This window comes from Dunckerocampus dactyliophorus, chromosome 2 (assembly GCF_027744805.1).
Source record: "Dunckerocampus dactyliophorus isolate RoL2022-P2 chromosome 2, RoL_Ddac_1.1, whole genome shotgun sequence".
Taxonomy (NCBI): Eukaryota; Metazoa; Chordata; class Actinopteri; order Syngnathiformes; family Syngnathidae; genus Dunckerocampus; species Dunckerocampus dactyliophorus.
In genome coordinates this window covers 21,238,568-21,264,490 of record NC_072820.1, presented here as the reverse complement: position 1 = coordinate 21,264,490, position 25,923 = coordinate 21,238,568, and the positions used below count along the sequence as shown (strand labels likewise).

At 40.3% G+C, this 25,923-nt stretch overlaps 2 protein-coding genes across 6 annotated transcripts; both read right to left on the bottom strand.

Annotated features, from left to right (window-relative positions):
- Window positions 1-208: 208 nt before the first annotated feature.
- Window positions 209-16,186, bottom strand: LOC129173539 (uncharacterized). Of its 4 annotated transcripts, XM_054764559.1 has the most exons (7): window positions 16,052-16,186; window positions 15,696-15,786; window positions 7,916-8,221; window positions 7,552-7,836; window positions 6,496-6,606; window positions 545-624; window positions 209-448 (listed from the first exon to the last, which is right to left on the bottom strand). In XM_054764559.1, exons 2-7 carry the CDS (start codon window positions 15,748-15,750, stop codon window positions 221-223), a joined length of 1,065 nt encoding a protein of 354 aa, XP_054620534.1. In that variant the 5' UTR covers window positions 15,751-15,786; window positions 16,052-16,186; the 3' UTR covers window positions 209-220. The 4 variants fall into 4 exon arrangements, with proteins under 4 accessions (XP_054620534.1, XP_054620525.1, XP_054620542.1 ...); XM_054764550.1 differs by lacking the exon at window positions 16,052-16,186 and having other exon boundaries at window positions 15,696-15,793; XM_054764567.1 differs by lacking the exon at window positions 16,052-16,186 and having other exon boundaries at window positions 545-588; window positions 15,696-15,793.
- LOC129173524 (ATP-sensitive inward rectifier potassium channel 10-like) lies at window positions 12,988-25,923 on the bottom strand. Of its 2 annotated transcripts, none has more exons than XM_054764539.1 (6): window positions 23,933-24,037; window positions 20,187-20,500; window positions 19,899-20,110; window positions 19,366-19,497; window positions 19,098-19,275; window positions 12,988-17,238 (listed from the first exon to the last, which is right to left on the bottom strand). In XM_054764539.1, the coding sequence occupies exons 1-6, from the start codon at window positions 23,959-23,961 to the stop codon at window positions 16,850-16,852; spliced, it is 1,254 nt and encodes a 417-aa protein (XP_054620514.1). In that variant the 5' UTR covers window positions 23,962-24,037; the 3' UTR covers window positions 12,988-16,849. The 2 variants fall into 2 exon arrangements, with proteins under 2 accessions (XP_054620514.1, XP_054620506.1); XM_054764531.1 differs by lacking the exon at window positions 23,933-24,037 and adding an exon at window positions 25,629-25,923 and having other exon boundaries at window positions 14,544-17,238; window positions 20,187-20,532.

Sequence of the window (25,923 nt, the reverse complement as noted above, 5' to 3'; positions counted from 1 at the left end):
CGACTTTGGACTAACGCCTAGTCTTGGCAGAAAAAACATACTGCAGAGAGGAATTGTACAATTACATCATGGTGGTGTTCTGTGTCAAAAGCCATTATACGCATCATCATCATGAAGTGTCACTGCTTTAATTTGAAAGACAGCATCACTAAGCCCTACTACACACAGGCAGATTTTTAACATTTCTCACAAAAACAAGCTGAAAAACTCTTTGCAGTGCCTACAAGTTGAGGGTTTTATTGTCTAGTGAGACTTGAATCCCGTGCCCCGTGTCCATCTTGGGCTTTGCTCTCATGACTTGAGCATACATCGTCTCGGGCGAGGTCTTGCCAGTAATGCGTTGCTCTCGCGGACCAGTGTGAAATTCTACCAAGGCGTAGGTGGTGTTTGGAGAAAGATTTGAGGCATCATTTAAATTATTTGTATTCAAAATGGCATGGTTGCTCTCCTAAAAAAAAAAAAATTAAGATTTTGTTTAACACACTGACATTTCTACATACTTTTTGTAGACTGTGGCTCAATTGGAGAGGATTCGAGCACTCACCGAAAGGTCTGTATGTTGATTGTCTGTGCGGTCCATGACTCGATCTGTAGGGTATTTGCAGAAATCATTGGTTGGATTTTCTGAGAAGAACCATTAACACGACACTGAAGTTGGCTTCCGATTCAGCACTTAAGGGGAAAGTTACGGTGGAATTGACGTAATGAGCAGTGAGTGTTTGTCTTGATGGTCTGTTTTTGTGACACTTTAGACATTTTAGGTAAGACATTGCCTTTGCCTGACACTCACTACTGTATTTGTAAAACTTTTATTTTATTTGTGAAAATGCAATAAACGTACATTTATATATTTTTTTAGCACCTATGCTATATTAGACCTGGTGCTGTTCGAAAACCACTGGATCAAGACTTTTCAAATTACTGGTACTGGATTCATCTACATGCCCCAAAGGTCCATAAAAAACTGTTTCTGATTTCTGAAACCTTCATTATATTTGTGAAAATGCAATAAAAGTATATTTCTGTGTTTTCAGCCTCTAGTCCATTATTAGACCTTGTCCAATTTGAAAACCATCGGACCTGGACTGCTCAAATCTGGACTGGATTCACCTACAGACCTTGAAGTTTCATAAAAACACATTTTCAGATTTGTGAAATCTTTATTCTATTTGTGAAAATGCAATACAGGCACATTTATGTTTTTTCAGCATCTAGGCTAGTAGACTTGGTCCAGTTCAAAAACCATTGGACCCAGACCAGGGGTCTCAAACTTAATTTTCCAGAGGGCTGCTGGATGTAGCGTCTGAGAGAGGTTGGGCCGCATCAACCAACCATGAATGCATGCTAGTGTTTGTGATTACGTGTGATAAAATTTGTTTTTTGGAGCTGTTGCTAGTAGGTGCAGCACCTGCCCCGTGGTCCGGAGGGCATCAAGGGCCCAGCCCAGACCACCCGGGCCCTCCCAGACCCTAAGGGGTCAGGAGATCATGGAAGCGCAGCTCCCCTCGCAGCCCCATGCCCAACCCATCGGGGGACCCACAGCAGAGTGTGAGGACGCCTCCTGTCACAGGGCATCCTTCATGAACGGAAAGAGCGGGGGCAGAGAGAGCCGGAGAACAAACCACCGCCCACCCGAGGCTACCAAACCCAGCAGGCCCTCAGACACGGGACCCCGCACCCCTGAACTCAGACCACCAGTGCCCCGGAGGTGAGGCTGCAGAGGTTGAAAACAGAGAAATGTACCTTTTATTGCATTTTCATAAATAGAATAATGGTTTCACAAATCAGAAACTGTGTTTTATGAACTTTTGGGGTCTGAAGATTAATTCAGTCCAGATTTGAGGAGTCGAGGTCTAGTGGTTTTCAAAGTGGACCATGTCTAATATGGACAATGGGCTGAAAACATTGAGAAATGTACCTTTATTGCATTTTCACAAATAGAATTAAGGTTTCACAAAAACAATAGTGGGTGCCAGAAAAATGTAATGTCTTACGTAAAGTGTTTTCACATTGAGAAGTGTCACAAAAAACAGCCAATCCGCAGACAAACAGTCACACTGCATATTAGGTTAAGACCAGCTTAAATCGAATTGCAAGCTAACTTCAGTGTCGTACCATTAACCACATATGGCAGGCCAATTTTGTCAAATTGAGCTGTACGTGGCATGGCAGCAGTGGTCACTAAAGTGATTAGGTTTAGGGTTATGTGGTTGTAGTGTAACTTGGCAAAACTGTCATTTATGTATTCTTGCATGTAAGAGACAGGTAAGAGTTTGGTGGAGAGCACTGTATTTAGTCTGCATGGGCGTAGCGGGGCGTGGTCACATGGGCACAGGTGAGTGTGTCCGCTTACTTGCCGGGGAGGAAGGAGTACAGAGGAAAGGCTGGGAAGCTGTAATTTTTGTTGACCGTTTATTCGTTTTGTCATATAATTACACGTGTGTTTGTCATGTATTTTTTTTTTTTAAAGGTACAGTGCACATTCATGAACACTTGTGTGTAAATATGCCATAATTAGCCCAAAGGCTACTTTACATCTGTAGTCCCTGGCAGGTCAAAGAATAAGACAAAGAAAAAACAAGAGAACTGTGTGACAAAGACAATGAGATAAAATAATAAAACACAATAACAACATACAATAAAATAAAACATTTTAGTAAAATGAATGGTCACAGATCTGGCTCCTCATAAGCCATTGTTTAAGATGGGTTTTAAATGAATTATGGGAGTAGAGTCTCTTATAGAAACTGGGATGTTGTTCCAAATTTCTGTACCTTTGACTGATAACACCTGTTGGCTAAATGTTGTATGTCTGTAAGGTATTACACAGTCACCTCTGGTGGAGGCTCCTGTTACCTTTCCATTCACAGTGCATTTCATCTTAATAAACTCACCCAAGGGTGGTGGAGCGAGTCCATTTAAAACCCTATAAATTGAACAGGCTAGTTTACATTTCCTATAATTCTCACAACTGACAATAGTGTATTTCTGAAGAATGAGACAATGATGAAACGATAACAATATTCTACCAAACACTTTTAAGACTTTTTTAAAGAGTGTTTCTATTAATTTTAAAGTTGTCAAACATGTCAGTGACCAGTTCGTAGTACAATATTCAAAAAGGGAAAAAATCATGGAATACAGAAACATTTTAGCAGCATTCTCTGGCAATGATGATCTGATTTGCCTAAAATTTTAAATACAGTCAAACCTGTCTTAGCGGCCACCTTTATAGAATGGCCACCTGCCTGTAGCGGCCACTGAAAAATCCCCCGCAGCAAGTTTACATGTTATAGACCGTGTGTATAGCAGTCACCTGTCTAACGCGGCCAGCGGCCACCCATTTTGTCTCCCTTGGTCAATATCTGACCGCATATAGCGGCCAAAATGCTTTTGAATGTTTTTCAAATGTTTTTGAATCAATGAAGCCGTCGCGTGTAGACTTTAATTACTGAGTCCTAGCTCAGTCACAATCATTCACAAGATCCACACAAACTGTCAGTTGTTTGACATGAAAAATCCATCTTCTTTTGAGCTTGTTATTTCCTGGTCAAACATGTAACTTTAAGAGCATTTGCACCAAAACATTACCGCAAGTAGGCTGGGAACAGGACGTGCGCCCAGCGACGCTACAATACAATACAATACTGACTGCACGCTAAAACCATGCTAGCATATGTTTTTAAAAAGCAGCGGGAGCAAAACTGAGTTCAGTTGTACTTTATTGAAGTATTTTAGAATGTACTCACGTTATTTTTGATCAATCCTCATCCACAAATCCATCAAAGTCCTCATCTTCTGTATTCGACACGAAAAAAAGTCTTCTTTTCCGTTCGCTACTAGTCTGTTAACTTGTCAGTGTTATTCAGCTCCAGTAAAGAAGGAAACTTCTCCTGTTGCTTCTGCCAACTTTATTTATTGAACGCGGCCACCAGATAGCATCTCAGAACACACACACACACACGTCTCGTCTCTCTGCTTGCCCACAAGGCAAAGGTTAAACAAGCCCCACTACATAGCTGTCCAGGTAAAGCCTGTAACAAGTGACACCGTTTATTTCCTGGTGTGAGACAATGTGCACTGGTCAATACTGTAATGCCGCTTGTTGTGGGGAAGGAGAGACTCACGTTGCCGATGCACTTTAATCGCTTTATTAACAGCGGAGAACACTGCAGGACTTTACATCCACGCCAACATAAACACACTTCCCAACTCTCTCGAAACTCACAGCTCGCACTGAGCCTAGCTCTCCTGCTCGGGACGCCCACCGTCACTTCCCGTCACTTCATGATGAACTAAAGCTGTAATGACATTCTGCCGTATAAAAAGTAAAATATTTAAAACAAGCATAAGACATCACTAGCACAGCTTTGTTCTGTGGGTCGTGGATAATAACAAGCCTAGTAGTGCTGTACAACTTTTATCCACAGTCCCACAGTGCCCTCTACTGGTCAACATTAATTATTTGTTTTTCCCTTTTTTTTCTTTTTTTTTTCCTCTACTGGTCAACATTCACCTGGACACCAACCTGTCTATAGAGGCCACCTGTCTATAGCGGCCACTTTTGAAGTCTCCCTCTAGTGGTGTATTAAAATTGACTGTATTAAAATTGACAATTTTAGATATATATTTTACATGTTTTTTCAAAGATAATGTAGAGTCCAGAGTAACACCAAGATATTTAAGTTCATGTACAAACTGGAGCTCAACTCCTTTCAGAAAGACATTTACATTCAACTTTGTTGCTGGTCGTTTTGAAAATAACATGCAGACAGTTTTTTTTAGAGTTAAGTAAAAGACATGATTTAATAAGCCACTCATCCATACAGGTGATTGCTGATGTCAAATTCTCTGAGGCTTCTATGTCAGACTTTGCATTTGCCAAGATGACAGCATCATCTGCATATAACATGGTACTGAGATCTTTGCAAATGTTTGGTAAATCATTCATATATAATGAAAATAAAATAGGCCCAAGTATGGAACCTTGAGGTACTCCAGCTTGACAGTCCAAATATGGGGATTTGATACCGCTGATGGACACACAATGAGTTCTGTTCGACACGTATGGTTTCATCCAAAGGATTGCTTGCTCAGAGAATTTAAATTTAGTCAACCTAGACAATATTGTTTGATGGTCAACCGCATCAAACGCCCTCTTTAAATCAAGAAAAACGGCGCCAATAAAAGGCCAAGTATCTAAAGACTATTTCCCTTTTTCTAGAAATACATTGATTGCTGTTTCAGTTGAATAATTAGCACAAAAAACAAACTGTATAGCGTGCAAATGGTTCTTACCCTTATTTAGATGACTTATCAATTGTTTTGTGACCCATTTTTCAATAATTGTAGCTATAACAGGCAATATACTGATTGGTATATAATTCATAGCATCTGCTTTGTTACCTGACTTCAAAATTTGAGTAATTGAGGCCACTTTCCATGCTACGGGAACAACAGGAATGTAATCCACACCCTCGTTGTTTGTTCTTAAATCTGATAGCCTCTAACCCAGGGGTCACCAACGTGGTGCCCGCAGGCACCAGGTAGCCCCCCACGACCACATGAGGTGCCTGCAAGCCTGCTTTTCATTCAGGTTTTCAGTTAATAATGAAAGAACAGTAGAAAGAAATGCATTCTGAAATACAAAATGTGAGTTGTGGACACCAGCATTTTGTTAATGTTCTGGTAAAACAAGCATATTTGATCTGTTTGGGTTTAAAATAAGCTCTGAAAATAAATGTTACAAATATGAGTAGCTCTTGGCCATTTTCATTTTGTAAAAGTAGCTCTCGCAAGGAAAAACGTTGGTGACCCCTGCTCTAACCAAATAGATGTATTAAATGAGGTAGATTCTGTGAGAAAATTTGATGTTTTACTGGAAATTACATAATAACGGTCACGTTACTTTGAATGGGGACACATTTTCCTCAGCACACTCACAGAAAAACTCAAGTATTTTCATTTGTCATCAGACTAAAATCAAATCAGTTAAAACCACCAAATGAGGACCATCATTATGAATGATAAAAGCGCAGTTTGGTGTGTTTGGGTGACTGGCACAGCATGTTTTTACAGGATTGGAAGGCAATGGCAACAGCATCTTCAATGCCATTGTATAAAGTTCAGGATAGTTACTTTTAATTTTAATCCGAAAGACGTAACAACCAAACATACAGGTGGTTTGGTTCAATCGCATTATAAAGCATACCTTTGTTTTTGTACACATTACTTTGGAACTTCATGAATCAAATTGAAGCACAAAGCTGTGCAACGGCCATTTTAAAATGGTTTCTTATGGTTTCATTTAGTGAATTCCAGGTCAGATCTTTGGTCCTGTTTCACTGTACACCTACCATTTTTTGGGTACAACCTCCAATTCATACGATGAGTATGAGATGACAAAATGGGAATGGAAAATGTTCAGTGGGATATACTGTAGCAGTAAATATTTTTGGAATAGAAGTAGGGTTAAGTAGCATGGGGTAGACTTACTTCTGTAGGTAATCCACTTGTAAAGAAGACCTAGAAGACCTAGAAGGCCAAGACCTAGTGCAGCAAGGACTGATATCCAGATCCAGTTAGCTATTGAAGTTTTGTCAGGTTCTGTGGATAAAAGTGAGTAAATCATCTTAGATAGTTTTTCATTTGAGGTCGCACAAGATAACAGAACTTTCCAAGATGACTGACTTTGACTTTGTTTACTGTCTGAGACCCTTTGAAGCACAATTGCAGTGCTGGCACCTACTGGAGGGGTGTCTAAAGTGCGGCCTGAGGGTCATTTTTGGTTTTGAAAATTGCGTTTTTTTACAGTGAATACTTTTTTGTGTATGTATTTGTCTGAAGTGGAACCTCAGTTAGTGTACACGGTTAGCATGTCTTTCAGTTCACATCGGAAATTTATGCCAAAATTTTGCCTCGGTTGGCATACATTTTCTGGTTAGTGTACTATATGGCGTGCATATTGTTGTGTTATTAATACAGTGTGTGAGTCCAACTGTGTTCTTAATGTATGTTTATCTCAAAACGTCCTTGTTAGCTTGCAAATAAAATTAAAACAGGAACCGGGAGTCAGCTTTGTCACCTGTGACGTGATCAAGAGTTGACTGTAGTTCTTTGCTAAATAATACAGTTATGCCACAAGTCTCTGCTTTTCCTATTGATGAAAATGACCCAAAATGGAGACAAAGAAAATTGCAAGTGCCAGATTTTGAAAAACACTATTGAATTCAAGAAATAACTCAAAACAGGAACGTGGTGTCCGAGTGAATCGCTCAGCCACAACGTGTCTTTGTCAAAAATCATGTCTTCAGTCAAGGTAAAAGTGATGTTAAATGTTCATTTATCCCTTTCATGCTTCATTTATATGCATTTTGAATTGTTTTCTGCATGTAAAGCTATAATTGTAAAACTATAAAAATGTGTTTGGTATTAATATTTTTGGCTGTCTGGAATGGATTCATCGGATTTGCATTATTTCTTATGGAAACATTTGATTTGGTTATGTTTTGATTAATCTTGAACAGATTAATGATGATGTATTTGACTCACCTCCACTTTGAACGCATATGTCACGAACCTCCTTTGCGTCCATAGTCCAGCTGACCTTGTTGCTGTGGTTGCAGACGATGGAGACATTAGAGAAGAAGGCCTGGAGATACAAAGCTGGGGTTGCGGCGCCTGAATGTCGCCTATCCACCTCGCTGCAATTGTCTTGATCACATCTAAAAGTGCTGTTGACACGCACGCTGTCGGTTGTGCACATCACCGTGAGGTTACACAAGTCGTTGCGGGTGGACACCGACACCACCACAAGTTCGACGGGTGACACTGCATCTGTCAATCAGGTGTTTTTTACGCTTTGAATGGCAGAAGACATTTTGCGTCAACATTTGAATAAAAAAAAGTTATAGACCTTGAACTCGAAGGTGATATTCTGCCACATTCAGGTCTGGAGAACCTAGCAGCAGTGCAGTGTAGAATCCACTGTCAGACGCTTGAACGTTGTTTATAAGCAACGAGAAACGTTGTACTACACTAACTCTTGTTTCATAATTGGGAAATATTTTTTGTTGTTGTTCAGCCATTAATCTTACTATGGTATAATTTTTATTGAACTTCCAGACCAATTGGTCGTAAACTTTAGTAAATGTAATATTATCCTCCACTTTGAAGAGGTTGTCCTTTCCCTGCTGCACAAATGTGGTCATCACTCCAGACCCTTAAAAAAACAAAAAAAGAAAAAAAGTTAATGTAAAATACCTTTACAAAGACAGAAAGACAAAATATTTGAGAAGAATCAAAGGTGAAGCTATCTGGAAAGCATTATCCTCCAATGCTGTCCTGTTCCATGCATGTAGACTACTTGAACTACTCAGAAGAACAAGGTGTTCACGGCTCAGAGACATGGTTAAGGCCAGGAAGGCTTGCATTGGTGTGGTCAACATTCAAACAAGCCTCACACAGGTCTAGAGTCCGCTTGCAAGTGTACTGAGACCCATCTCTCAGGCAGTCTCAGTCCATCAGTTTGGTCCGGTGGCGTGTGTTCACACTTGACCAACAAATCATACTAGCAGAGCAAAAACACTACACTTCCTTTTAATCGAACCAACTCTGCGTAGTTTGTGAGTCATCCAGGGCTCGGTAATCATCTAAATGGCATCTTCAGTTCTAAATTTTAAGTGTAGAGTCTCCCCATTTATGACCCTTATGCGTGTGTCCCCTGGGGGTGGGCACAATAGGATTGTTGTTGTGGTTGTTGTCCGATGTGGCTGGTGAGCGACCGTCTTGCATAACAATAGGTCATTCGCCTGTCTAAGGACAAAACAGCTAATTAGTCGAACCTCTTCCTGTGGAATGACACAATCTTTAGGGGAGAGATGTCAGAGCATAAGTAGACAATAGGTGATGGCACAAACCTCCTTTAGATAGGTCTCTTCTAGTTTGACGTAAATGCCTCCGTGTCCAGAATTTCTTGTCCATATTCTTACCACAATGTCCTAACATCTCTTTCCCAAAGATTGTCTCATTCCACTGGAAGAGTGGCTACTAATGAACTGTTTTGCTACTTAGCAAGATAACGACCTATTGTTATGCAGGACGAGCGTTCACCAGCCACACTGGGCAACAACAACAAAAACAACCCTCTTGTGTCCACCCCCAGGGGACATAAATAGGGAGATTCCACACCTAAATATTAGAACTGGAAAGGCCTTTTGAATTAAAGGTGGAACGTCCTCAAGAAACAAGAAGAGTCCAGTTGCCTCTGTCAACCTTTTCGGATTAACCACACCAAAAAAGACAGGTGTGATCACACCCTAAAACCACATTTGTGTTGCGACAGTAATTGCTATGCAACGTGTGTATCAGTACAGTCGTAGGGCGTTTCCGTGTTAAGGGAATCGCAAACGGAATCACGGAATTGGCCAATAAAAACGGAATTTACTGGGAAACGCGGAATATTTTTGGCCCATGGGACTCCGGAGGCAGCTGACGGATACCGGCCGACCAAGCGATCTGCGGCTCTGGCGGTCGCTGAGGCAAAAACTCTGACATGGGAGGAGTTCGGAGAAGCCGTGGAAAACGACTTCCGGGCAGTTTCGAAGAGATTCTGGACTACCATCCACTGTCTCGGGAGGGGGAAGCATTGCATGGTCAACAGTGTATATGACCTCGACTCGAGATGTTGTGGACCGGTGGAAGGAATACTTTGAAGACCTCCTCAATCCCACCGACATATCTTCCGATGAGGAAGCAGTGCCTGGGGACTCCGCGGTGGCCTCTCCTATCTCTGGGGCTGAGGTTGCCGAGGTGGTTAAAGTCCTCGGTGGCAGGGGCCTGGGGGTGGATGAGATCTGCCCAGAGTTCCTTAAGGCCCTGAATGCTGTGGGCGTGTCTTGGTTGCTGGACGAAGTGGCCAGGGAGAGGGAAGTCTGGGCTTCCCTGCTTAGGCTGCTGCCCCCGTGTCCTTACCTCGGATAAGCGGTAGAAGGTGGATGGATGGATGGAGTTAATGACAACACAACTGAACACAAAATTCAGTTTTTAAATGAATCTTTTTTATTATTAAGGGAGAAAAAAAATCCAAACCTACATGGCCCTGTGTGAAAAAGCGATTGCCCGCTAAACCTAATAACTGGTTGGGCCATCTTAGGAGCAACTACTGCAATCAAGCGTTTACGATAACTTGCAATAAGTCTCTTACAGCGCTGTGGAGGAATTTGGCCCACTCATCTTTGGTGGGAAAGTGGGAAGTAAGAACTTCCTTTTTCTTGTCTTCCTGGGAAAGAAAACATTTGCTCCAGTCAGTCTTCCCTCTGCCAATCTTTGAATCTACACTTGTCATTTTGAGTAAGGCATAGAGGTTATCCTTTTACCACCTTAGTGCAATGTGCACATTGATGTATGGGATACAACTAGGTCCGGTTATCCTACATCTTGTCCAATCATTCATCCAGTGCCATTTAAATCCCGTGTGATCTGTACACCATCCGGGTAAGTGAGTCGTGTATAGCCCTCTACCCTTGGCTCGGCTTTCCCACGCGGGCACACCCTGTCAATTCAGCTGCAGCTGTCTAACCCCAGAGGAAAAGAAAAGCCCAAATGAGATCTCAAACATGTTTCATTTACTTCTCCTAGACAACTTTGAGATCTGTGTGACACCAAACTGAGACTAAGGTTTATTTCTCCTGTGTCTCTTTTTTTTTTCTCCAGAGCAATAAGTTGCACTAAATCTCAGATTAGTCTCCCTCAAAGTTTCAGAAAAGGTCTCAGCAAGCTCTAATATAATTCAGAGTTTCAGCTTTTGTGTCTCTTTGTGATCTCAGGCAAAGAAATCCGCAAGCTCTCTCTATGGACTTAATCTGTTCTCATCCCAGCTTCAGTTCATGTATCTCATACTAAGCTCAAACAGAGCAAATGAGGAGATCTCCATAAGCACTCACTGATTTCTCAGACTTAGGTCAATGTTTTATGATGTATTACTGTACGCAGAATGAATTGATTGAAAATGTATGCTTGTAGACTGCAGAGACCTTCTTATTTTATATTCATGACATGTTCTGTGAATAATTTTAAGTATTCCACTACACGTAATTCTTTTTTTTCATGAACTACATAAAACACATTGTAAAATTAAAACAAGAGCAATTTATTGAAGAAGTCCCAAAGGAGACTGTACTTCCTGAGAAGACTGAGGAAATTTGGCATGCCCACCACAATCCTGAGTTGCTTCTACAGATGCACTATCGAAAGTGTCCTTACCGCCTCCATCACTGTTTGGTACGGTAACTGTACAACACGTGATAGGAAGGCACTCCAGCGGGTGATCAAGACCTCACAGAACATTGTTGGGGCAGCCCTCCCCTCACTGCAAGACATTTATACATCTAGAGTCCTACGCAGAACACACAACCTCATCAAGGACAGCACACATCCACGACACTCATTATTCACACTCCTACCGTCAGGCAGACGCTACAGGAGTTTGAAGTCCAGGACCACAAGGCTGGCAAACAGCTTTTACCCACAGGCCATCAGGCTTCTCAACGAAGCACTCGCACACGCCGCACGCAACACACGCACACACTCATAGCACTTTATTTATTTATTTATTTATTTATTTATTTATTTATTTATTTATTTATTTGTATTATTTGCTTGTATTAATGTCTCTTCTGTTGTTGTTGCTTAATTTATTGGTATATATATTTATGTGTTTATGTTTCTTATGTTCTTATTCTTTCTTGTGTTTCCTTTCTTTTCTTGGGAGTATGAACAGAATAAGATTTTCATTGCATGGTATAACTGCTGTTTTACCATGCACATGACAATAAAACTCTTGAATCTTATTTGTAACTTGAGAGAAACAAAGTTAGTATTTCAACAAAGTGCAACATCAGAATAAATCCTTGTTTGTCACTTAAAAATACTACTACCACTACCATTGCCTCCAATAGTGGACACATTTAGGAATAAAATAACTATCAAAACAATAAACAGAATGCCACACTTTTGACATGTGCATTGCGTAAAGTTAGTTTTACAAAATGCCAAACAAAACCGTTTTAACAATCTGTTTCACTTGAAAAATGAATGAATAAAGTAACAATATCGACATGTACATGGAACATGCAGTTATCTTTCAAGATCATTTCATCCATCCATCCATTTTCTATACCTCATTATTATTATTCCTCATTAGGGTCGCGGGGGCATGCTGGAGCCTATCCCAGCTGACTTCGGGCGACAGGCAGGGTACACCCTGGACTGGTCGCCAGCCAATCGCAGGGCACATATAGACAAACAACCAATCACACTTACATTCATACCTATGGACAATTTAGAATATGGGAGGAAGCCGGAGTATCAGAGTTTAACTGCCAACTGTGAGAATAGATTTGCCCATGTAAAACTGTTGAGGTAGGTTTGGATTTTTTTTTCTCACTTAATACTGAAATGTTTCATTTAAAAACTTTTGTGTTCAGTTATGTTGTCATTGGCTAATATTTAAATTTGTTTGATGATCTGAAACATGTAAGTGTGACAAACATGCAAAGAAATATATATATATATATATAAATCACATAAAATTATCAATGCAAATAAAATGTATTATTGTGCTGTCCACCTGTTGTCTATTCCATTTGCACAACAGCAGGTGAAACTGATTGTAAATCTGTGTTGCTTCCTAAGTGATTGACATTGTCATTGATTAAGTGTTCCCTTTATTTTTTTTGAGCAGTATATATCCTTTGTATGGCCGTGCCATGTAAACTTTAGTAAGGAGGTTTTAGCTTGATAGCATTATCAGTTACAAGCATGCTAGCTAATAATAGCCAACTTGCTTGCGAGATTCGCGAATGAAACATATTAGTTTAGTGATATATATTAGCGCTTTTAATAGTTACACAAGCATTGTTGTAACAAACACCACAGTAAAGCAGTTTGTTTATTTTAGAGGGTCATTTTTTCCTGTGAGGAATGAAAGTAAAAATAAAAATGCTACTTCTGATTGGAAAAAATACTACCATACTTTTGAGCATCACAAGCTTGTTATGAGACTCAAAATGTCACAATACTATTATATACAACTAAGAATGTATTTTATTTGCTAATTTCAAGATGACTTATGTTTTTAAAGAGCCATATTGGATGCTAACCGGGGAATGTACGCAACCTGAGGCAAAACTGTGGCTTCAATTTTTCATGTTAACCAAAAACTGCTAACTGAAGATGATTACACGGTACATAAATAAATAGACATGATAGCTCTAAAGCTAACTCATGCCACTATGCCATTGGACAGCCCACATATACCTTTTGTAAGTGAGTAACAAATTAAACTCAAATATCAGCCAGAATTTGATTGAATCTATTATAATTGCTGACATTACTCTCCGTGTGGAATATATGCAAATGCCTGAACCTGAGAAATATTTGAGGCTACTTAAAGAGATAGTTTGGATTTTTTGACATCACCTTAAACAATTTCGATCCACTCTGATCGACCCAGGAAGTAAATATAGAGCACGATGAATGTGAACAAAATATATTTATGTATTCATGTATTTACAGGATGTCATCATTGAATTGCTGCAAGAGCAGTATGCTGGATTCACCATGAAGATCTGTGTCTTCCATGAAAATGAAGCGAAAAAAGGCCCTGCTCCCTTTATTTCTCCTAAGGCATTTTTAGGAGAAATAAATGAGAAGAAACATTTTTAGACACAAGAGAAACTAAAATGAGACATAGATGAGACTCTCCCCTGAGCTGTAGAAGAGCAAGCTCTGAGCAATAAAGTTTTCCTCTGGGCGTATGTCCCACCATATTTCTCCTAAGGCATTTTTAGGAGAAATAACTGAGAAACATTTTGAGACAAAAGAGAGACTAAAATGAAGCTGACATGAGAATCTCAAAATTGTCTTTTGAGCTGTCGAAGAGAAAGCTTTGAGTGATAACATTTTCCTCAGGGTGTGCCTACTGAATCCTGAAATACAGTGGTTTGTGGGGACCATATTGGACGGCATCTTTGTTTATAGTACGCTCTATGAAATATTAAACACATCCATTTGACCTTTCCTTGTTCACTCTACTGTAAATATGTAAAGCCAAAGCAAAACTGCATATACAAACAATTAGGTACATGCAAAACCTATGATAATAACTGTGACTGCTGGCCATCTTGAAAAATGTCAGCCATCTTGAAATTGTGAGTGGACACCCAGTCATTTTCAAAATGTGGCTTATGGGGAAGATATGTCAAATTTCATGCTAGTATCACCAAGGGAAGCATTTTACTAAAAATGCATTTATCTGCTGCACTATTAAGTCCACCATCTACTGCAGGGGTGCTCACACTTTTTTAGCCAGCGAGCTACTTTTAAAATTACCCAAAGATTTACCTATTACTATAAATATAGAAAGTATATATATTTACTATATTTATTAAAAAAAAATATGAGTACATATTTATGTAGGTTATACATGTAGATCAGTCACTTTCGCACTTTCATAGCATGCAAGTACAAGTCAAAATGATCTACCTCTTTCTATAAAACATAACATATACAAAATGTAACCAGTAAACTCTGAAATTCTATTGTAAATATTAATGATTAGTATTTCACATTCACATTTTCAAAGTTTACAAGTAATCAAAGTAGTTGCTATCATAATTCACTTCAATATGGAAATCAAGATAATTCCACATAACTCCTAAATAGTTGTGTACATAACCTGAGTACTGGTAATATGTCAGTCACATTAGCAATGTAACGTTCATTAGGGCACACAGTTCATGTATTATATCCAGTTAGCATTTGCTATCAAACATTACCAATATACAAGAATTTAAAATGATCATGCAAAAGACAATGCAGCCGAAGTCAAGGCAACATATTGCAGGTTTCACCTATGGGCACATTTTTAATTTCATCATGAAATAATAGTTTAAGAAGCAAACGTGTAGAAAACGCTGATTTCTGTAGTGGAGTTCATGACGGGAAGCAAAGCCAGTAAACAATACACTTTTTTTCTACGTAACTAGCCGCTAAAAGTGAACAGATCATCTTACCGCTGAGTTAGTTCATCCATAATCAGAATAATAAAGATGAAAGTTGCATCTTCGTGTGTAGCTTGAAACGCTGCGGGGGAGCAAGCGCGAATCAGGAGGGGAGCTGACTGATGTCATACGACAACTAAAAAGTGACGCTTAGGCGATCTACCGGTAGGTTGCGATCGACGTAATGGCCACCCCTGTTGTACTGTATACTGTACAAGTCTGCCTTTATAAAAGACAGACTTGTTGAGTTGTTAAACTAAATGTTAGAAATAGCTCCTTAGCACAATGATAAATATATTGTTGAACTACCTCTCTGACCGTGTCAGTAAAAAGCCAACATTATTATCTTTGCAGATGTTTGTGTTGGATTAGAGTGTGTACCAAATGAAGTGGTGAATGGAGTAAATAATCCTATATTATGACTATGAGCAGCACTATGGTACCATTTAATTCTGAGTAGACATTTCTCCAAATTTCAACCCCAAAAACATTTAAAATTTTGATATTTGTGACTCTTTTGGTACAAATCTACTTAGAGCATCCACGGTGGCATATGGTACAAACTGCTGACATGACTAAAAGAGCAAACAAAGTGTGCAAAGTATGTGAGTGTTTGTGTGTTTTACTGTTTACCTTCCACTTTTTGTGCCAGCAGCAGAGAAACAACAACGTGTACGAGGACATCCATTTCGCTGAATTCAGGAAGCCAACTCGAGGTCTTCTCCTTTTGTTTAACCACCCAAAAAAAGATGGTTTTTTTTTTTATTCAAATGACTTCTCATTGGTTTAAACATTTGTTTAGCATTAGCAGCCTAGAGCTTCTTGTTACAAAATAAACATGCTTTTCCCTTTTACACATTTACAAACACACAGTGTTTTGACTCAACGCAATGTCAGTTAGTGGTAGACGATCAAATCTACTGTACACATTGAATAACACAAGCACAGACACCTTCAAGTCAGGCAACATGACGACGGCCTACACTCACCTGCCACTTTGGATCCCTGGTTTTAATACTTTGAGTGTATCATGTAAATAAGGCGACCAAAGTATTATAAAAAGTACAAGCACAGTAATAAATGTTGCATGATGTACACCCCTCTACAGGAAATGTCTGACAGAGTCACAAGGGAAGTGGGTTGTGGATTTTGTGAGTCAAGTTGTGATATTAGTCAAATGTGGTTGTTTTGTATGACACATGACAGTTTCCAGTAAATGAGCGCTTCACGGACAAATATTTGCATGCATTTCCATAAATTTCAGAAGTACGCCTTCAACACAACACATTATTGTGTGGTACGTCACTCAAATGAAAACAGTTTAACTTTACACTAAAGTCATGTGGAAGACAACATTAGGGGCTAGGTCCACACATACGGGGATCTTTAAGTGTATTGCACACTATGCAGAAAAAGGAAAGGAAGCTGTCATGTGCATGCCAAAGCAACCGGGGGTACTAAAACTCCTAAACCTAAAGGCCAATGTAGTCAGTTGCCTGAAGAAAGTCATTTCTGGAAAAGGTGGAAAGACTTCCCTGTGGCTTTGACAAAAAGTCCATTTTATGTGTGAAAAACTTAACGTCCTTTACTTTTTTAACGTGTGTGAACATGGCCGAGGTCATGATGTATGTTCTTGGTTTAGAACCTGTGCCACCTCCCACCTCCCACCTCCCACCAGCTTATTTTGAAGTCCTACTGGTTGTTCTTGAGGTTCTTCTCAGGCTTATGTGAGTGTTTTTTTTTTTAAATCTGCGTGCAAATCCGGGTCCAAGTCCCGCCCCACGTCTTCACACGTTGCTAATACGCACGCTGAGGTTAGTGTCCCGGACACGCCCACGGTCCTCCCCACGCTCTCTGTAGCTCTGCTCCAGGCGTATCTTCTCCTTGTCAGACACCTCGGGAACAGTCCCGCCCCCGTTGGTCTGGTAGGTGTGGCTGGATGGTTTAAAGACCGGTGCGCTCTTGCTCTTGGCCACTTTGTCGAAAAAGGCAAAGTCGGCCACGTATTTACCCGACTGGGAGAGAGAGACTACAGGGGGAAACTCGTAGCCCCACAGGATCTCGTCGGGCAGGTAGGAGGTGCGAACCTGGCAGGTGGCTGACGTCGGCTCCACGGTGGCGCTCAAGATCACCAGCAACTCAAAGTCAGCCAACTCTGGATCTGTCCAGCCGCCACCTGATGGTCATGAATGAAAATGAAGAGTAAGCTTTTAACAGACATTCATAACATTCATAACTACAATGTATACTGTACAACAGTAGTAATACTCACTGGGTAGACATACAATGTCTGGTGTAATGTAACAAGTAGTAATGGATATATAACAATATAATAATATTTTTAAACATTGGCTGGCGACCAGTCCAGGGTGTACTCCGCCTGTCGCCCGAAGTCAGCTGGGATAGGCTCCAGCATACCCCCGGGACCCTAATTAGGAGAAGTGGCATAGAAAATGGATGGAATTTTAAAAGACAATTTTTAAATGGGCCTGCTACCTGAAGCTAATTCTTAAAGGAAAACGGCAATTTTTGGGAATTTTGCCCATCATCCACAATCCTTATATGAGACATGAACACATATGTCTTTCTCTTTTCTGTGTGTTCTAAGGATTTAAAACCAGATAAAAAGAGACAGCTCATTACTGCACATAATGGGATCTACCTATGCCGCCTACAAAGACGGCTATTAAAATTTGGGCCATTTAAGCATTACCAGAACTTCCTTCCTCTGCGCATTGATATCACATAGCAATATAGAAACGAATGCCTACACCTAGCATTAACTTTTCCAAACTCAGAAATAAAAACACAGCAGCAGTGGTGTTAGCTCAAATATGTAGCTTTACCTTTTTTATAGTGGTCTGAGGCATAGAGAGAAATTTTGAGAGAAAAACAAGATTTGTACATATACTGTATAAGCCGCACATGTCCACGTCATAAAATGGCATATTGTGGCGCGCACGGGTCTCCGAGGACCAGGTAGCTCTTTATTTGAAGGGAGCCAATCATGAGCTATGGAAAAAACTCACAACGAGCTTGTCAACCCATTGGAAATCGCAGGAGGTCATTACCAATATAACAGTCTGACTCACTGTGTCATCTTACAAAGAATGCTAAAATCATCACACAGCAACTTAACACTCAAAAGGTAGCTAAGAAATATACAACAACCAATACAAGTTTTAAAAATAAAACAACAATGTTAACTTTTTCCCATAATGCATTTCGTCTCAGCAAACCATTTCATTAGGTATGGCCGCCGGGGCTGCAATGATGTCAGCCTCCCTCTGGGCTCCCTCTGGTGGGCAGAGGTAGGACGGCATCCCACCCCCAGCACAGTATTTAAACAAGTAGTAGTAGTTCTGAAGTAAAGGAGATCATGAGTGTATACATACATAGGAGGGCATGAGTGTACTACATATTATAGCCTCCGGTGCACCTAATAATGCATATTGGTCTGAGGTGTACGTAATATTGTGGGCTTACCTAATACTAATCATTTGAATGTAGGTGTACCTAATATTTTGGCTGCTCCTAATAGTTTAGGCACTAGAATACCTAACATTTCTGTTTCCATTCATCCATCCATTCATTTTCTATACTATATTCTATATTTGTTCTCACTAGGGTCGCGGGTGCATTGTTTTCTCATATGTACATTTTATTATACATATTGGTGTCCTAAATACTTTAGGTACTAGTGTACCGGTACCTAATACTTTGGCCTCAGGTTGCCTAACATTTTGGAAATACCTAATAATTAGGCTGCAGTTGTGCCTAATATTAAGGGTGCTGCACTTAATATTTGGGTGTATTTTTGGGTGTATTGTTTAGTATTTTGGCTTTAGTATGAGGCACAATAGTACCCAACGTTTTGATCTTGTGTTCATAACATATATATATTTTTTATTTTATTTTTTTTTATTATTATTATTATTTTTTCACTAATTTGGCTGCAGTTGTACCTACTATTAAGGTACACTTAACATTTGGGTGTACTGAATACTTGTGATTCGTCTGAGACCAGCCACCTACCCTTGGCAGCCCATGCTCGCAGAGGGCTACTGTCATCAATAATGTGGTAGAAGGTGAGTGGCAGGATGAGGAAGGGGCTGTCGCTGGACGTGTCCACTTGGAAGGTAACATTCCTCTGGTCCAGACGAACAGTCTCTCCCTCCTTGGTCAGAGACGTCTGGAGCAACTTACCCGTGACCTGGGGGCGGGATGATCATCAAGTGTCAACATAGAAACAGTTGAGTTATTTAGTTCTTAGCAGTAACAATGTAGTCTTCTCGCTTCTCACCTGGCAGCCAAGCAGGAGGCTCTTGCGCATGTTGGCCACTCTGATCATCAGGCAGGGTCGGCCCTCCTGTGTCGACACCACAGCGTGCTGGCTGAACTTTACGGTCTCACCTCGCTTCTTTGGCCGAGCGACCTGATGGACCAACGTTTAATAACCATCACTTCCACAGCAGTCAGCATGGAAGCAGGGAATATCCATGCATCCATTTATGGTACAACTTATTCTGTTTAGCATCTGAGCTAACTTACACCATGTGTGCAAGGATTAATGTTATTACTGAACAACTACAGTGCTTATCAAGCCTAAACATTAATTAAAGCACACACAAACACTGAATATTTAAGAAAGTACATTGTTGGACAGCAGAAGCAAGCAAAAGTACCCTCAGAGACACCAATGTAATGGAAGTTTAAGCTCAGTTGGAACATGCAGTCTCGACACAGGAAAGCCTACTCAACCACTGTACTTTCAGACAGGAAGTAAAGTAGCTCAATGCTGAACGTCTTGAGTCTTTTAACTGCTGCTGATGTTACCTTAGCCAGGAAGGTTCCGGTGATGAAGATCTCCATCAGCGTGGTGAGGACCAGCTGGATGATGAGGAGGACGATAGCCACCGGGCATTCCTCTGTGATACAGCGGAAGCCGTAACCAATGGTGGTCTGGGACTCCAGTGAGAACAAGAAGGCCCCCGTCAAGGTCTGCATCTGCATCACACAGGGTGTGTGGTTGGACGGAGGGTCAAACTCTGGAAGAACAGTGGAAAGCAATTGTAAAAAATATTTGTCCACACACACAGGTCTCCTGGACACCCTTTTCCTCACCCAGCAGATCGCCATGCGCCAGCGCCAGCAGGTACCACAGCACCCCAAACAAGAACCAGGTCCCCGCAAAAGTGGCCGTGAACAGGAAGAACTTGTAACGCCACTGCATGTCCAGGAACGTGGTCCACAGGTCACGCATGTACAGAGAGCTCCGCCCACTGACATGCTCGATGCGCACATTGCTCCGCCCATCTTTGGACAGGACTCGCCTCCTCTTCCTCAAAGTCCCGCCTGCTCCAGAGAGGCCTCCGCCCAGCAGGGGCTTCAAAACGTCTGTCTGGGTCTGGGAGTGGCACACTTTCTGGGGGGAGGAGCTACGTGAGGAAGGGGGTGTGGCGGACGTCATCTGTAGATACACAAAGATGAAGACATCAATTGCAGTCTTTGGGTCGGTGCTGGATGTTAAAGTAAAATACGATTTCACCTCAAACGTGTCAGTTTGCGTTAGAAATACATGAAGTCATAAAAATGTCAGCCACACAAGCGTGATTAAGTTTGGGTTTTTTTACGTGGGTTTTGTTACTTTGTCACATGATGAGAAGCTAATGCAAATGTTCCATTATCAAAACACGTGAAGGGGACTAAAATACTGCCACTTTTTGGGCACCCCTCATCAGGATACCAGTGGTAGGCAGTGCTGGGAGTAACAGCAACGTTACCAGCATGAAATGTGGTAAATAATTATGCACTGATATCTAAGAGGTGTTATCCGCTGGCCGACTCGCTCATAGAGGTGGGACATTCGTGAATGATTGAAATTTTTGGAATGGCTCAATTAAGTGAATGATGAGAACCAATTCCAGATGTAAGCCTAAACATTCAAACCTCGTTTTTTGTACGTCACAATTTTTGTATGATTTGTTTCTTGTCAAAAAGTGTTGATTAAATTTTGCCGCGGTTTTGGTATACTGTCTCAGTTTTTGTGCAATATTCCCTTGTTCGTTTTCCCTGTCACTCTTATATGCAACTGGGAATCAGTTCTCATTGATCACTTAAAAAAGTGGCTCAAAAAACTGGACTCGTTCGCTCACGTTACATCTCAAGCCACACCAGACAGCTCGATGCAACAATGGCAGAAGCGGAGCGGTCTGTCGAGTTAAAAGTGTGGTTTTCAGAATGCAAGTACAAGCATTACTTCAACATAATTATTTTTTTGAAAAGTAACTAGTAACTATAACTAATTACTTTTTTAAAGTTGTGCTTTAAAACAGGCAGGGAATTATGATTTAGTTATGGCTTACATTAAAAGGGCTATAGAAGTATTGTTTGCAGTGAAATGTTCTGAGAAACTAGCTAATGGTAATTATTACTTGAAAATGTCTCTACAAAAGGAAAGCCTAGTCAACCACTGTACTTTCAGACAGGAAGTAAAGTAGCTCAATACTGAATGTCTTGAGCCTTTTAACTGCTGCTGATGTGCAGTTTTCCTTTAAGGGTGATCAAATGCTCATAAGAGAATCATCTGCCTGGTTATTAAGGAAAGAAGCTTTGATTGCCTAACATTACCCAGCACTGGTGGTAGGATACCTAAAGGGAGGAGCTAGACACACTCCAGCCTGTTGATTGGTTGGACACACAATTTTCTCACTTCAACTTGATCAAGCATTTTTACATTACGGGATGTTGGCGAGAATGTCCTCCCCTGAGGAGGCACTGGGGCGCAGCGGAAGACAGACAAACGCGTACTGTACTTCCACGCATTAGACACGCTCACTTACGTCCGACAAATCACCAGTCCCGGTGGGGTGGAGACGAAGGACAAAAGAGGGGAAGAGGGGACAGAAAGACAAGTGTTAGCGAAGTGAAGATGCATTAAAAAGCCGGCGCAACACAGAGAATCACTTGTGGGCTGGGAAAAACTGGAAGCAAAACACTGAAAGTTGTCTTTAAAGGCTTTTCTGTCTTAGTGTTTTAGCAGCGAGGCGTTTTGGACAAAGAGTGACTTACTGACGGGAAACTAGAGATGACTGTGAGAGTTTGATAGGAAAAGTGCCAAATGTTCTTTTTGTGGGTGCCTCGCTCTGCAATGGTACTTCCGCCTGACAACTGTCCATCTTTCTCCCAGATAACAAACAGCACTCATTTTTTTCCTTCTCACTTTATGCTGTATTATGTGTTTACGTGAATGGACAAACATGTTCATGCTGTGTCATAGATATTTACAGTTAGCATTTCTGTGAATGGCAAGGTGTATGTATGTACGTGTATACTTGAATGGACAGACAGATCTTTACTCTAGGTGCGTATATGAATGCATTCACAGATACTTCTGTGTGTAAATGGATCCTGATGTTTACAGTTGCAATGTTTACAGTGAATAAACAAACGTTTGCATGATGAGTGTAGATATGTGAATGCACAAACATGTTCATGCTGTGTCATAGATACAGATATTTACAGTTTGCATTTATGTGAATGGATAGACGGGCTAACATTATGTGTATACTTGAATGGACAGACAAATGTTTACATTGGGTGCCTATGGGAATGTATTTACAGATACTTCTATGATGTTTACAGCTGCAATGTTTACAGTGAATAAACATGTTTTCATTATGAGTGTAGATGTGCGAATGTACAAACAGGTTTACATTAGGTGTACGATTGACCAATGGAATGAATGGACAGATGTCTACAATGTGTGTGTATGTGACTGGACAGGTTAACAACCCAATGAGGTTCATTTGGTCTATCATTATTAATACATTATGAACATCACGTGACCACTCTGAAGAAGACTGCAAGTGAGCAGCCGAAACCATTAGGTATGAAAAACTAGCTAACTCTGGTCTGTGCAGAAGAACTGTTTAGAATGAACAGTTTAACATTATGAAGATATTTGAAGGGGGAAAGCAGATGTTTAGGTTAGATGTGTATATGAATGGATAGACAGACGTTTACATTGCTAACAGATTGCTAACAGATGCTTCTATGTGTGAATGTACCGATAGATGCTTCTGTGTGTAAATGGATACTGATGTTTGTGTGTATGTGAATTGTTTTCAGCACATCGTGTATGTATGTGAATGGACAAACAAAGAACAAAACATGTTAGCTACAGTATGTATCATTTTTAAACCTCTATGGGTGGAAATTCAAAATGTTGGCCCCAGAAAATGATTTTAGTACCATTGGTTACTTTTTTAATGATTTTTTTCCCCTTTAGTAACTTCATAATTTAGTTTTTGACTTCATAATTGTACCTGGCCAACCATGTCGACAAGAAGAAAGAAGAAAAGGAAGGCAGGCAGGAAGTTCCCTGAAGTAAGCCGTAAGACTCCAGCATCACCATATTTTACCATTAACACTGCTTCACTTATTTTTACAGTTTGCTAAAAAAAATTAAAATGTGTTACTTAAAACAGTTAATAAAGGTTTTAGGTTATGAGGGTGACAATTTGAACCTGGAACGCATTATTTCCAATTGCTTCAACATCCAAAGCATCCCGGGACGCATGGTGTTCGACCTTAGAGGCCCGAGTCCACTTGAGGCCAGTGACAGTCTCTGAATGGCTGGCAATGGATGACATAACCAATCGGCTTTAATTACATCACCATTTTTGTGATGAAAAAAGGGGGGCGAGACCCTCAAAAGCCTCAGACTCACAATGACACCATTGAAAAGTCCACCTTTCCCTCTCATCCCCATCTTCGCTTATCACACACACACGAACACACGCACACACACACACACGAACACATCACATCTCCCAGGAAAAAAGGTGGCAGTCATATTTTGGACCGACCTCGCCAGCAGGATGTATTCCATCTCCATGGCAACGCCACAACCTGCTGCACTGCCCTGCCTCAGCGAGTCCCGTCTGCCGACTGAATCTAAACTTTTTCTTTGGCCAAACAAAAGGAGCGCTGAGTGTTTTCCTCACCTCCCTCCCTCTGGCTTTCTACTTCTCCTCTTTTCCTCTCCCTCCTTCTCTCTCTCCTCCGTCCACACAGGAATGCTTTGTTTGGCTCCCAGATGAAAGAAACAAAAGACGCCATTGACAAAAACGACTCTGTGCCCATCACTCTCTATATGTGTGTGTGTGTGTGTTTGTGTGGTACTATGTGTGAGTAGGCCGGCAATTACACGTGAATTTGTGTGTGACTGTAGGCAAACTGATTTTCTATGCTGTGTGTGTATGTGTGTGTGTAAGCGAAAACGGGAGATGTGTGACAAAGGGCCCTCGTTAGTATTCCACAGGGAGGAGTGATCCACCTCCATCGGCCAGAGAAGCAGCTGCACAAAAACCATCAAACAACAACACAAACACAAGACGGCACTACTTTTCCTGTAAAAATTCTCATTTATTTTAAAAGTTGGCCTTGCTGGGCAGCATGTAAATAAATATATAAAAAGGACGCCATTGAAAAGTGTGTCTTTGTACTTCAATGCCTATGGTATTGTTGCTCACTTTAAGGCACATTTAAAGTCAATTAGGACTTGCAGAACAGACAATTCTGATTTCCTTGAACGCATCCTGTGTGAGGCGAACGTGCATCCTGGGATAATAAAATTGTCATGTGACAAGTGAGAGGAGGGCAGAGATTTTTTAAGTGTTCTCATCATTAAATCACAAATATAATCACAGATATAATTCATTTTAACTTGTAGTAAATTTAAAAAATGCCTTAAATTATAAATATTATTATCATTTATAACCTGCAGAAAATTCTAATAGTAAATAGTAATAGTAAATTAAACAAAACATGTTATTAAATTAAAAACTAAAATCAATTCACTAGACTTCCCTATTTTAAAACGTGTCTTGTCAGTAATTTAGCATACAGTTAGAATGCAAATCTTAATACGTACATGTTCACCTTTACTGGTTAATTACATTTCAAAAAGAATGGTCATGTGACCATAAATGTATTTAAACAAGCTAGATGTGCATAATATATTTTTCTTCTATATTATTGTTAATATTTACTGATAGTCAGTTTGAAAAGAGCGAGCGAGATGAACTTAGGAAATATATGAGCTAAATTTGCTGTTTGATTTATGCTCCACAAGCGACAAAAAAAATAAATGGAAAAAAAAACAAACAAAAAAACGACCAGATGTGTATAATGGGTTTTAATAGGTTTGATTTGAGTGTATTTATATATGTGTTATATTTTTATATTATTTTTGTATTTTATATATATATATATATATATATATATATATATATATATATATATATATATATACACATACAGTATATATGTTCTATTATTGTTCATATTTAATGACAGTAAATTTGAAGAACAACTTTAAGACTGAATTTTAGTAAATATATTCGTTTAGTTTGAAATGTTTTGTTATGAGTGTGCATGATGATAGTATATTATTTTGGGGAAAGCTGCATGAAATAAAGTCTTAAAAACATTGCATGTACCAATAATTAAAATGTAAAGAAATTGTACAACTAGAGCCTTTTTTCCTGATGCATGTCTTACCTTTCAAGGAGGAACTGATGTGGTCTAATGGAGGCGTGCAAGGGGAGTTTGGGAGCCCGGCGTGCACATGTCAGCTTTGTTTGTGTGCAGGTGGCCCCCGAACACTGACTCCTCTCGCAGGATAATTATGGACCCTCTGGATGGTTCACTTCGTGAGCTGCAAATCCTTCTCGAAGTGACCCAGCTTGGCTCTATAAGAGGCCGCTCTCTCTCCTTCCCTGGCACCTCTTTTTGCTCCCTCCCGGCATTCCTGCTCCCATCCCAGTGACCACCTCTGGAGCCACACACACGCACA